Here is a 12,446-nt window from a genome sequence, read left to right as displayed (position 1 = left end):
TCCGCACGCACACACACACACACACACACACACACACACACGCGTCCGATATTTCTCACATTTTTTTTCCTCTTTTTATTTTTCCTTATTTTCTCTTCTGCTTCTGTTCAGCGTTTTTTTTTATTTCCCCCTTTTTTTTTACTATTGCTATTTGTTTTCGCTGCTCTTGTCGCTATTCTTGATGTTTTTTTCTATGTTCATCTTCGCTTCGCTGCTCGCGTGACCTGTCGACCAAGTTCCTGACTGCCGACCTGTCTACTCCCCCCCACCACACACACCCGTTGGGGAGTGTTGCTTGCTTCTTGGGTTATGTGCTCTCCTGCTTTGCTTTTTCCCCCGCACTCTGCCCCTCTGCACGGCGATTTCGTGCCGTTGACCTTCCACTCCACCCCCGCCACCGCAGGCAGCTTCATATTACGCCTCACATAAGCAGCGAAGGGAACGCAATGGCACGGTTATGCACAGGCGCCAATGCCGAGCTTGCGCTGAAGGATATTCTGCGTCATGCCATAGAAAAGGCATTTCCCTCCGTTAGCCCACCGGAGGTGCTCATCACACTCGGGAAGGTCACTGAGTACCAGTGCAATAACGCCATGGGACTGGCCAAGCTTCTCTCCAAGGCAACGCCTCCAATAAAGATGAGTCCTGCCCTCGTGGGTGAGGAGTTAAAGAAGAACCTGGAGGAAAATGAACTTATCGACAGCTTTGAGCCGACGCCACAAGGGTTCATTAATATCTCCATCAAACGGGAATGGGCGGCTGCCATGGTGCCGCGTGTGCTAAAAATGGGCATTCAGCCCCCACAACTCCCTAGGCAAAAGGTACTTGTGGATTTCTCATCACCCAACATTGCGAAAGAGATGCATGTAGGTCATCTCCGCTCTACCATTATTGGGGAAACCATTTCTCGTCTTTTTGAGTTCTGCGACTTTGAGGTCCACCGCATCAATCACGTGGGGGATTGGGGTACGGCATTTGGGATGCTTATCTTGTACTTAAAGCTCCAACACCCGAACTTCCTTACCGAGATGCCGGACATCACAGACCTGACCAAGTTCTACCGTGAAGCCAAAAAATGCTTTGACGAGGACCCTGAGTTCAAGGAACAGGCACGGCTGCAGGTGGTTAAGCTACAGGCATTAGAAGAAGAGTCTATTCAGGCGTGGAAAATTATCTGTGATCTTTCTCGGAGGGAATTTAACCTCATTTACGAGCGTCTTGGCTCTCACATTGAAGAGCGTGGGGAGAGTTTCTACAATCCTCTCATTCCGAAGGTTTTAAGTCTGCTGGAGGAGGCTGGACAGCTGGAGGAAAGCAGCGGCGCAAAGCTTGTCGTCAGCAAGGAGAAGAAGTTGATCAGTTCCTTGGAGGCGAAGGACATGGCCAAGCTGGTCGTGCCACATCTTATTAAGCTTCGGCGTGATGGCACGACGGAGTTTCACCCGAACATACTCACTGCAATGAAGGAGACGGGTGTCTTGAAGGGTGAGGACGGTAACGAAACGGTGACGCTTTCCAAGAAAGAGGCTAAGCCTCTGGCAAAGTTTGATGCTCGCACAGACGTTGACAAGCTCGTACCACAACTTCAGTCCTTTTATAAGAAGCAGCTGTCACCACTTTTTCGCGAGGTGTTTGAGTCTGCAGGCCTCATTGATGGGGAAATGATTGCTGTCCCGCGCTTCACTTTTCCACTCATCCTTCAGAAGAGTGATGGGGGTTTCACATATGATACGACTGATGTGACCTCCATGTATCACCGTTTTGTGATGGAAAAAATGGATCGTGTAGTGTACTGTACAGACGTTGGGCAATACGAGCACTTCCGCATGTGTGCTCAGCTGGCGAAGGACATGGGTTGGATGGGCGATGCCACGTGGGACCATGCCGGCTTTGGCCTCGTCACCGGCACTGACGGGAAAAAGATCAAGACTCGCAGTGGAGAGACGGCAAAGCTAAAGGATTTACTTGACGAGGCGGTGGAGCGCTCCCTCGCCATTTTGGAGGAGCGTGAGGGCGGTGAACGTAGTCAGGGGCACACCAGGGAGGAAATGGAAACCCTGTCTAAGATTATCGGCATTGGTGCCTTGAAATATTTTGATTTGAAGCAGACCCGCGTCAATGATTACGCGTTCAGCTACGACAAGATGCTTGACATGTCAGGTAACACCGCCGTCTTCCTTTTATACCAGTACGCCCGCTTATGCTCCATTAAACGCAAGGCAGGCGTGAGTGAAGAGGAATTTCTGCAGGCGGAGGTCGTAATTGACACCCCACAGGAAAAGAAACTCGTGCTTTGCGCCTTCCGCATGGAGTCTGTTGTGCTGAAGACAGTGGAGGACCTCTTTCCACACCACCTTACCGACTTCGCGTATGAATTGGTCTCACACTTCTCGGACTTCTTCCAGAACTGCAAGGTTATTGGGGATCCCCTGCAGAACAGCCGTCTTTGCCTCGTCGAGCTCACCCGCATCACGGTGAAGAAAATCCTGGATATACTTAATATTGAAGTGGCGGAGCGGATTTAAGCGCCCTGCGCAGGTAAAGGTAGCAGTGAGCCTGGGCCGAGGAAGCGAGAGACAGAGAGAGCGGGAGAACGAGCCAGCGGATTGCGCCAACGGGAGTTAGCGTGACGGAACGCAGAATGCAGCACAGCTGTTTTTCTCCTCTTTGCTGGGCGTTTGCTGCGTTGTTGGACGAAAACAAAATCAAGCCCCTGTACGCACGCGAGAAAGGGAAACATATTTAAAAAAAAACGAATAAAACTTCTCTGCCGAGGTTAAGGAAAAAGGAAGAAAAAAAGGGGGAAAAAGGGGAAAAAAATAAAAAAGAAGTAAAGTAACACTATTCGGCCCTCTCATCTTCACCTGCACTGCTGCTCACTTCGGCTACGGGTACCGGATTGATATGTGCCTGTACCTGCTGTGGAATAACTACCGTACGCTACTCCTTTCTCCCTGTCTTTCAGTGCGAATAGTGTTGATGGCGCAGACCTGGTTTAGGCCGCATCCGCTTGGTATTTACCCAAGAGGAAATGCGAGGAAGGCGGAGGAGTTGTCCGCGCCAAGGTTTGGCACCCTTTCACCGCTTCAGTTCGCCGCCAAGGGCCGGATGAGTAAATCGGTGCTTGTGCACAGACCCAGCGAAGAGGCGTTTGTGGAGCTGCTGCTTGACCTCTTGTCCTTTCTCTCGGTGGACGATCTCTGCCGTCTGTCGATCACCTGCACAGGTTGGTACTGTTTTATTCACGCCTCTGACGCGTTTAAGCAGGCGCACAGCCTTGTGTCCGCCAACTACCTGCGTTTTCGTGGGAGCTGGAAAGAGACGGCTGTGCGAGCTTTTCTCCTAGAGACGGCAGAGGCGTCAACCTCTGCCCCCAACAAACGACATCGCACGGAGCATGGCTACTCCGCTGCCGATGCGGTCCGGTTTAAACATTTTCCGGTGGCTGTAAGTCGTCCCTTTTTTAGCGATCAGTTGTTTCAGGCCTGGATGTGCACAATTCTTCCATGTCATTATCATCTTTTACCCGCTGTGGAGGGTGCAGCGCGAAAGAGTGAGGTACATGCGTCAGGGACAGTGGCGAGGTTTCGCTCCCTGTTGAAGGATGTGCCGCGACTGAGCGGTCTGTCCCCGAAGGAGTTTCGCGAGCGATTCGAAAAACCGAACTTACCAGTCATTCTCACGGATGTGGCCACGCGCTGGCCCTTCTTTAAGATTCTGCAGGGAAAGTTTGCGAATTTGGCGGAAAAGAAGGATGCATTATTTCGTCCGGGCGTTGCCACCGACGTCCCCATGCGCTGCGAGCATACTACCATGACGGTCTCTGACTACGTGCGTTACGCGCAGGAACAGTCCGACGAGCGTCCCATTTATATGTTTGACGCGGAGTTTGGAACGCCCATGGCCCTTGAGTCGCTCTACGCCGTGCCCGAGCATTTTGCCTGCGATGACTTTTTCAAGGTGCTGGGGGAGGCGCGTCCAAAGTACCGCTGGATCATCGCGGGCCCACGTCGCGGTGGCAGCAGTTTTCACGTTGACCCAAACTACACAAACGCCTGGAACGCCAACCTAACGGGGCGGAAGCGATGGATTTTGTTTCCGCCCGGCTGCATCCCGGCTGGCGTCTTCCCCACAGCTGACATGTCTGAAGTCACCACCCCCGTTTCACTCACGGAGTGGCTGCTAAACTACTACGATGCGAGCGTGGAGCGGTGGCGAGGCGTTGGGTACGAGTGCATATGCGAGCCTGGCGATATCATGTTCATTCCCTGTGGGTGGTGGCACTTTGTGATCAACTTGGAAGACTCTGTTGCAATCACGCAGAACTACGTCTCGGAAAGCAACCTGTCGAGCGTCATGAAGTTTCTCGTTGCCATGAAGTCATCGATCAGTGGCATTGACGAAGATGCGGGGGAGGTCACGAGTGACGTGGTGCGGAGTCGGCGTGCCCATTTCGCAGAAGAGTTTGCTGCTGCGATGCGTGTGGCATTCCCCGAGTTGATGCGACGCGTAGAGAGCGATCTTGCAAAGGAGGTGGAGCAGCGTCGGGAGAAGCGGCAAGGCTGTGTCGCGCTGCCGCTGCTGGACGCCGGGGAAAAGGGGTTTGCATTTAACTTTTGAGGAGACACACACATGCGCAGACATGTAATGGGAAGTCTATTACCGTTCTTGGTGTTGTTCCCATCTAAATGCGCTTATTTGTACGATGAGGGTTTGCGCACAGCAATTTTCACTGCGGACCGCGCGCCGTTTGCTGCAGGCCTGTGATTATATATATATTCTGCTGTCTGTGGAACTGTTTCTCTTTCTCTTTCCCTGTTCTCGGGCGCGCACGAGCTAGCATTGCAAGCGCGCAGCGTCCTTGTGTGTGTGTGTGCGTAAGTGTAGAAGAGGGCTCCCTCGTTCATGGGGCTCCTGGCAAACTACTACGAGGCGCTGGCCAAGAATGGTCGCCTCGATCTCCTGCTTCTCTTCGGCATGTACGACGAGCGCGTTTATGAGGTCGTCGATCGTCATCACCTGGCCGATGCCATTGTGAAGATGCTGCCGTCCCCGCGCGCGGCCTTGTTTCTCGCGCGCGGCATGGTCTACGACTGCGTTAGCGAGGTTGTTATACGCGACTTCATCAAGATTTGCATGCTGCTGTCGCGCTACAAGACCGTGGAGGAGGGGGCAAGCCTCGCCGAACTCATTGGCAGCTGCGGGATTCCGGAGCAATACCGGATGAACATGTTTAACTTTAGCGAGACCTATCGTCACATGATCTTGTCGAAGTCGTACTTTCCTCAACGGTCGGTGCTGCGGCTTTTGTCCTACATTTTCTGCGACGACGTCCTCTCCGACGCCGTGGCCCAGCTGCAGTACAAGTCGGACATCTTAAACCACGTGAATAAGGTCTACGTGGACACCCCGGACTTTGTCTCGTGGCGTTTTTCTGTGCGTGTCATGTCACTCGCGGGAGGCTACAACGAGGACCGCAGCGATGTCGAGTACACAGAGGCGTTAACCCGCGTGGTCACGCGCACGCTTCCGGAGTTTTTTGTTTACTTTACCGCAACCTTTGCCTACGCCATGTTTCGTCACTATCCGCGGCGTGTGCGTGGCATTACCCCGCGGTGGCTCGCTCGGCATCGCGCACTTTTTTCTGCCACCTATTCTGCCATCTTGGGCGTCTACGTCAATTCCTACCTTGAGTACCGCATTCACAAGCATCGGATGCTGTACGAACTACGTAAAAGTCAAGAGTACCGTCGTCGTCGTGGTGCGACAAAGCGCGGGATTGAGTACCATGAAAACAAGTACTTTGATAATCTTGAGGGCGTCACGCGCCGCGTCTACGCGATGCAGACCAGGGCGTACGGCATCACTGGGGGGGCGCTGCTTCTTTCCATGCTGCCGCTTGCTCCGGTGAAGTTCCCGAAGTGGATGGGGGATGTTGCCTGGCGTCACCCCTTCGTCCCGCGTCTCTTCCCGGCTGTGTTGGGGATGCACACGGCGTCGCGGTGCCTCGTGCCCTTTGTTTTTGCCCCCTTTGTGACCCTGACAATTGCACGGTTCAACGGCTGGGGAGCGACACTGTATGACCGTTACGTGGAGTGCCGCATGCGGATGTGGTACCGCAAGGTGGAGGTGGCTTTTGATACATCGACGGATGTCGCGGATGTCGACATCACAAAAGATTCACCCAAGAAACTGTTTTAGTCAACCTTTGCTGCGTGCGTCGTTGCGAGGCCGCCACGGGCGGGGAGGACGGGAGCCGCTGTACGGCGCACCTGCAGATTTCCTCCTCCTCCTCGCTGCCTCGGTCGTTGTCGACTCGCCGCAAGGCAACAAGGGTGGGGGGAGCCGGGGGCACGAAGAGGAAGTCAAAAGAAAGTCAAGGAGGAGGGTGAGGGAGAGTCAGTTTCTACCTTGTAGTTTCTTTCTCTTGACGTTTCTGTCTTGTTTTTGTTGTTCTTCTTCTTCTGTGTCTTCACACTCGTTTCTCCCTTCCTGTTTTGCCGCCTCGTGCCCTGCCCCGGTGGGTGGGACTGTGCAGCTTGAAGTAAGAGGCGATGTTGGTTGAAGGCGTGCCGCTGAGGGTGAAACTTGGCCCAAGCGCTCTGGACGCGGCGGTCCTGTTGCACGTACGGGAGGAGATCCGTGGCGCCGAGTCCGTGCTCAAAAGCACCAGGAGTCTTCTGGAGAAGACAAAGGCTGCCGCGCTACAAAAGAGCGCGACCGCAAGTCACGAGTGTGAGCAGGAGGCCCTTCGGTACGTCGCCAGGAAGCGGGCCGACTTGAAAGCGTTTTTTACCGCGGAGGACGTCTTTCAGGCGTTCCAAAGAGATTACCTGGACGTCGTGGAGGAGGAACGCGTCGCGCGCCGCCACATTGAAGACATGTACGCCGACGCAAAGAAGCGTGCCGCCGAGGCTCGAACTTGGGAATATGTAATGAGCACCAAGTGTGTATTCGAGCGCTTTACTTTAGAGAAGGTGGCGCGGGAGCAAAAGCTAAGGGTGTTGCAGGAATGCTCAGACTTCTTGTCTGCCCTGCGGATCGAGGAGGAGGAGGAGCGTCAGCGCGCCATACAGCAGGCAAGGTACAGACGGCAAGAGGCTTTGCATCAGGCAGCTGCACGGCAGCCGCAGTATCCGCAGTATCTGCAGTATCCGCCGAGGCAACCCGGCGCGATGCCCACGCCTTTAGGCTGGACGCAGATGACACCGCCGCAAGAAAGCCCACAGCATCCACAGCATTTTGTGTCGATTGGGGGGGAAGCCGTTCGCTGTTATTTACCGTGTGAATTCCGCGAGTACAGCGAACAGCTGCCGCAGCAACAGCAACGAATTTCATCGACTGGTTTTTACGCTGCCGCGCCAGGCGGGGGAAATTGCCCCCATTCTGCCTATTCTCCCTACAATGCGCGGACTGAGCCGCCAACCCCCTTCGGGTGGCAGTTCCAAGCAAATCCAACGCAGCGGCAGCAGCAGCAGCAGCAGCAGCAGCAGCAGCAGCCGGGATTTTCACGAGGTGCGCCAGAAGGCCCAAGTGTCTATCCCTGGACCTAGGAGGAAGGCGCTGTACGTTTTTTGGATTCCTCTACAGAGCCAGTTGCGGGTAAGTATTTGACTTGAGGAGTTTATAAGCTTCAAGCAGCAGAGCCTTCGACAGGTCACGGGTCTCTTTATTGCCTTGTATCTGATCCTTCCCCGTTTTGTTTTCTTCTTTGTTTGATGTTTGTCAGCTGTGTCACTCAGCTGCCTTTTTAGTGAGTAGCAATTTACTTCTGGGGCGCGGTGGTGTTCGCCCCATGTCTATCGAACAGCGCTTGTGTGTCTTCGCCGTGCTTCTCCCCGCGATGTGGCGTCCACACACGATGCCGACAAACAGCAGTTTTTTTTTTTGCTTCTCACGGTTCTGTGCCTGTTGCCGCCCTCTTTTGCAATAGAAAATAATAGGAAAAAGCGAGGACCGAAAAGGAGTTGGAACTACCCATTTCCTAGAATCAAATACGGGACCGGCACATTCGTACGTATAGGTTTATTTATATATATATATATATGTATATATATTGGCCAACTACATTCTTGTAGGTGGCAGTTTTCGTTGCGACGACACACAACACGCTCTCTGCGATGGCGTCGTCCTTTTTGGTTCCCTTCACGCTGCACGTTAAGCGATCAGAGCTGTGCGAGTCGCTGCAAGACGAACTTGGGCCCCTATTATCATTACTGCGCGGGGAAGCGGTTCTCTCGCCCAGAAGTAACGAAGCACCCGTGCGAAACGCGGCTAGTGCCAACGTGCTGCAGCATCTGCTAGAGGACATTGCCCTGCCGTCGCTCAACGCGGACTTGGAGCTTGTCAATGACGGCACTCTCAACTTTGTTGCCGGCGCCAGGCGTGCTGCGCGCTTCGAGCACAGCTACGTGAGGCTCATCTTTCAAGAGTACTGCAGACGCAAAAGCATTGAAAAGGAGCGAGCAGAGGCGCTAGACGAGTGTAGGAGGTCGCGGCAGGCGCTGGTGGACGCCGAACTCCCACTGGACGTCCGCGCGTCGCTAGCCGCATTGGAGGCGGAAGAGTCCGAAGAGCGTGCGGCGGTGACGGTGGCGTACAAAAGTTTTCTAGACTGGGTAGACGCGACCACGCCGGAGTGGCTGGAGGCGGCGCTTCGTCTGGAAAAGGGGAGGCAGGCGAAGGCCGCTGCCATCGACGCGGCGAAGCGCGCCTTGGAGGAGGAGCTTGCGCAGCAGGGCAATGCCGCGACGAAGGGTGCGGTGGGCACCGCCACCGATGACGCATCCCTGCGGCAAAAAGCCATTGCCATGATCGAGCAGGAACAGGAGCGTCGTCTGCAGGCACAGGAGGATCGGATAAATATGCTACGCAGCCAGGAGGAGCAGTTGCGACGCCAAATTGAGGATAACAGGCGGCGGAGTGAGGCGGAGAAGGAGCAGCAGCGCGCGGCCGAGCTGGAACGCAGGTACAGAGGGCTGGTGGAGCAAGAGGGCTCCTTGCAGCAGCGCTTGTCGCAGTATGAGCAGGCGCGGATGCGGCGCGAGGAAGAGCGCCGTGTGCTGCTGGAGCATATTGAGGCTGAGGAGCAGTTACTCCGCCGGCGCCTGGAAGAGAGGGAGGCGCAGCGAAAAAAGGCGGAGGAGGAAAAGGAAAAACTGGAGCGCGAGCATCGTGAAGAGCTTTACGAACACGTGGAGGCTGAGGAAGCCCTGCTGCGGCGCCGACTTCAGCGCTATGAGGAGGCACGGACGCTGGAGAAGGAAGCGGCGAAGAGGCGGGCGGAAGAGGAACGCGAGGAGCTTTACGAACACGTGCGTGCTGAGGAGGAAATCTTGCGACGGCGCCTTGAGCAGCGGCGGAAGGAGGCGGAGGCGGAGAAGATTAGGCGTGACGCGGAGCAGCAGACGCGGCAAAGAGATGCGCTACTCAAAGCCCTGACGGTGGAGACATCCGCGTTGGAAGGGCGCATGCGTCACCGAGAGGAGGAGGCCCACCGGTTGCGGCGGCTGGAGGACGCAAAGCGGGAGGAGGAGCTACGCTTGCTGGTCGAAATGGAGGCAAAGCAGAGCCGCGTTATGGAGGAACACAGGAGACAGCTTCAGACACAGCCGCAACCGCGTCAATCTCAGCAGCACCACCAACATCAGCTGCAGCAGCCGTACCAGCCCGCTTCTGCCAATAACCACATTTATTATGATCCACTGTCGCCGACCCCTCCTCTACCGCCGCCGCAGGCTGCAAGTGGTGGTTCCGCAGCGGCTGCAACCTCTCCAGGTGCGTACCCGTGGGGAGGCAGCACTGTTCCATCTTCGTACTGGCAGTACGCTTACTATCAGCCACACCCACAGCAGACGCAGACGCAGACGCAGCCGCCACCATCGCCAGGTTACATGTCGTTTTCAGTTGAGAGATGAGTTGTTGTGAAGTTTTTTTTTGTATGTGTGTGTGTTTTTTTTGTTTAGGGACGGGCGGCAAACAAATGAGGGCAAATGGTGAAGCGTGACTCTCTGTGGCGGTTTACCTGGAGTATGTGACTTTCTCAAAGGCTGCTCCTGTTCTTTGCTTTTACACCTTTTCTTTCCTCCTGCGAAGGAAGGAGGAGGGGCCACAAGCACACAAAGGCGCCCTAGCGACAAGTAGGAAGTTGCTTCTATGCCGCGGCTGCGCAGAGGGAGGTTGTGCCCCATGAGGAGGGTTGTTGTGTTTGTCACGTGCGTCTCACTTCTTTACCTCTTCATGGCTGTCGACCACAGCGGGGGCCTTCAGGAGCAGCTCCCTCCCCCGGACCCCGTGGTGCGTCGCAGTGGCGTTGTTGAAGAGAAGTTCCCACTTAGGCAGGGGAACGCCACCTGCGCTGCGGCTTCCTCCGGTCTCTTCTCCCGCGTTGGTGCTTCGCGCGCCTGCCTGTTGGCCGATGCCAATGCCATGGTTGACCTCAGCGTGCGGCGAGTGTTCAACAAAACCCTGTGCCCGGTGGAGCCTGTGGAGAGGGATAACCCTAAATTTGTGGAGTTCCTTGCGTTTTTCACCAGGGTATTCAAGGCAAAGTATAACAACATCCCATGGTGGCTAGATGAAGGCAGTCTTATTGGCGTGGGAAGAGCAGGCGCCATTGTGGACGCCGATGACGACTTTGACTTTTTCGTTCTCCTACCAAACTCCACAGCGCCTTGCAGGCCGGGGTCCCTGGAATGCACACGGGAGGAGTTCAACGTGGCTATTCACCGCTTCCTCTTGCCTCTCTGGGTGGCGGGTGCGTGCATCCGCCGGTTTAACCCTGACATTGCCAAGTTTGACTCCGATCGCCGTTTGCTGTATACGCTTCAGCTTCGCAAACTGAATGATACGCGCGACCCACTGCAATGCTTCAACCCCAGAGCACCGTTTGCTCACATGCATCTTGGCATGTTGAATGTCGATGGGGAGCTTGAAACAAATAAGTGGGTGGGTCCCAATTCCCATCCAAAGGATAAGTTGCCATTAAACTTGATTCTGCCTGTGCGCCGCTGCCGCCTGGGTGCGGGTGATGCGCCATGCCCATTTGACATTGTGGGGTATTTGACGCTGCGGAATAGGGGCGAATACGTGCGCAATTCCAAGGATGGCGTCTGTCTACTGGTGAAGAAGAAATGGAACAGAGTGCGGAAAATCGACCAGGTCAAGAAGGTGCAACTCCTTCACGACTGTGGGTATAACAGTATGATTAGTTTGAAGCAGCGTTTTATCGAATCCGATTACGGTACGTGTTGAGTTTGTCGCCTACGTGTTCTGCTCATGTGTGTGAAAGTTATTTTTGTAGTTACTAATATAAATGTATACATTGCAGCCTATGCAGTGTGACTGGTCTCGTCACCTTGCGGTACGGGAGGTCCACGTTGGAGCGCCTCTGGCAGAGTCCATTGCTCCACGCAATCCTCGCCGCCTGTGGACAGCGGCGCATTAGCATTGAGTCACGACCATGCGAAGCAAGGACGGGGACTTCTTTTTCCACGCAGTGCTGCCCGCCGTTCAGGCTCATGCGGGGGGCAGTGCACGGAAATGGGGGTGGCGAATCCACTCAAAAATGCGAACACCTGCGTGGATCTTCATTGCGGGCCTGCTAGCCACACGTCGCTAGCGCAAAGGTTGCCGCGCATTACATCATTGGCTTCGCTGAGGTCTTGTATATTCGGTGTGTACCGCGCTTCTGACCTCCTTCCTCCCTCACACACTGCCTTGAGACCTGGCGAAAATGTGGAGAGGCGAGGATTCCATTGTCCATCGTTTAAACCCTCTCCACACGCACGCTCTCCCGCCCCCTCCTTCCTTCCGTCCTCTTTGCCTTTACGTGGGCAACTCTCTCTCTCTCTCTCTCTCTCTCTATTGCTGCAAATACCTACGTGGCTTACTAGGCGTGTGTGTGTGTGCCTGTGGGGGCGCTTTATGTTGGACTGTGTTTTGAGCATTTGTGCTTCTCCCTATCTTTCTCTTTCTCTCCATTTGCCCTCACCAATGCCGCCACAAATTGTGAAAAAGCTGTACGCTTCATTGTGACAAACAGCTATGCCGTCCGTCTCCGAGGCCAAGCGGGACTACGAGGAGCGCCTGAATGGCTGCCTCACCAAGTACAGCCGCATTCTCTTCTGCCAGATGGACAATGTCCGCTCGCAGCAGGTGCACGATGTTCGCCGCGACCTTCGTGGGTTGGGTGAGCTTGTGATGGGCAAGAAGACACTCCAGAAGAAGATCGTGGAGAAGCGCGCGGAGGAGAAGAAGGCGACAGAGTCCGACAAGTTGTTCTACAACAAATGCATCGAGCGGAAGCTGCTGTGCGGCAACACCGCCCTCGTCTTCACGAACGAGGAGATCTCCGTTATTACGGACGTGCTGGACAAGCACCGTGTGCAGGCCCCCGCCCGCGTGGGCGCCATCGCCCCGTGCGACGTCGTCGTCCCCGCGGCAAC

At 55.1% G+C, this 12,446-nt stretch overlaps 7 protein-coding genes across 7 annotated transcripts, besides 6 other annotated features; all 7 read left to right on the top strand.

Annotated features, from left to right (window-relative positions):
* Positions 1 to 8: 8 nt before the first annotated feature.
* Positions 9 to 41: a microsatellite.
* A 19-nt stretch (positions 42 to 60) lies between these two features.
* Positions 61 to 158: a sequence feature (GA-rich).
* Positions 159 to 446: 288 nt separating this feature from the next.
* Tco025E_07366 (putative arginyl-tRNA synthetase) lies at positions 447 to 2,525 on the top strand (the record flags this gene model as incomplete). Its single annotated transcript, XM_029374232.1, has 1 exon — positions 447 to 2,525. The coding sequence occupies one exon, from the start codon at positions 447 to 449 to the stop codon at positions 2,523 to 2,525; it is 2,079 nt and encodes a 692-aa protein (XP_029225666.1).
* Positions 2,526 to 2,904: 379 nt separating this feature from the next.
* Positions 2,905 to 4,620, top strand: Tco025E_07365 (transferase, transferring glycosyl group; the record flags this gene model as incomplete). The annotated part of the gene is made up of 1 exon (XM_029374231.1): positions 2,905 to 4,620. One exon carries the CDS (start codon positions 2,905 to 2,907, stop codon positions 4,618 to 4,620), a length of 1,716 nt encoding a protein of 571 aa, XP_029225665.1.
* A 285-nt stretch (positions 4,621 to 4,905) lies between these two features.
* On the top strand, positions 4,906 to 6,201 carry Tco025E_07364 (uncharacterized protein; the record flags this gene model as incomplete). Its single annotated transcript, XM_029374230.1, has 1 exon — positions 4,906 to 6,201. The coding sequence occupies one exon, from the start codon at positions 4,906 to 4,908 to the stop codon at positions 6,199 to 6,201; it is 1,296 nt and encodes a 431-aa protein (XP_029225664.1).
* A 233-nt stretch (positions 6,202 to 6,434) lies between these two features.
* Positions 6,435 to 6,474: a sequence feature (GA-rich).
* Positions 6,475 to 6,554: 80 nt separating this feature from the next.
* Tco025E_07363 (uncharacterized protein) lies at positions 6,555 to 7,553 on the top strand (the record flags this gene model as incomplete). Its single annotated transcript, XM_029374229.1, has 1 exon — positions 6,555 to 7,553. The coding sequence occupies one exon, from the start codon at positions 6,555 to 6,557 to the stop codon at positions 7,551 to 7,553; it is 999 nt and encodes a 332-aa protein (XP_029225663.1).
* A 465-nt stretch (positions 7,554 to 8,018) lies between these two features.
* Positions 8,019 to 8,057: a microsatellite.
* A 63-nt stretch (positions 8,058 to 8,120) lies between these two features.
* Positions 8,121 to 9,917, top strand: Tco025E_07362 (uncharacterized protein; the record flags this gene model as incomplete). Its single annotated transcript, XM_029374228.1, has 1 exon — positions 8,121 to 9,917. One exon carries the CDS (start codon positions 8,121 to 8,123, stop codon positions 9,915 to 9,917), a length of 1,797 nt encoding a protein of 598 aa, XP_029225662.1.
* An 11-nt stretch (positions 9,918 to 9,928) lies between these two features.
* Positions 9,929 to 9,963: a sequence feature (A-rich).
* Positions 9,964 to 10,188: 225 nt separating this feature from the next.
* Tco025E_07361 (uncharacterized protein) lies at positions 10,189 to 11,253 on the top strand (the record flags this gene model as incomplete). Its single annotated transcript, XM_029374227.1, has 1 exon — positions 10,189 to 11,253. The coding sequence occupies one exon, from the start codon at positions 10,189 to 10,191 to the stop codon at positions 11,251 to 11,253; it is 1,065 nt and encodes a 354-aa protein (XP_029225661.1).
* A 585-nt stretch (positions 11,254 to 11,838) lies between these two features.
* Positions 11,839 to 11,864: a microsatellite.
* A 181-nt stretch (positions 11,865 to 12,045) lies between these two features.
* Tco025E_07360 (large subunit ribosomal protein LP0) lies at positions 12,046 to 12,444 on the top strand (the record flags this gene model as incomplete). The annotated part of the gene is made up of 1 exon (XM_029374226.1): positions 12,046 to 12,444. A coding segment is annotated over one exon (399 nt), but the record flags the coding sequence as incomplete, so codon positions are not given.
* Positions 12,445 to 12,446: the final 2 nt, after the last annotated feature.

The sequence above is a fragment of the Trypanosoma conorhini genome (genome assembly GCF_003719485.1).
Source record: "Trypanosoma conorhini strain 025E chromosome Unknown Tco_14.4_contig_00563, whole genome shotgun sequence".
NCBI lineage: Eukaryota > Euglenozoa > Kinetoplastea > Trypanosomatida > Trypanosomatidae > Trypanosoma > Trypanosoma conorhini.
The sequence above is the reverse complement of the archived record's forward strand: the minus strand, read 5'-3'. Positions and strand labels throughout refer to the sequence as shown.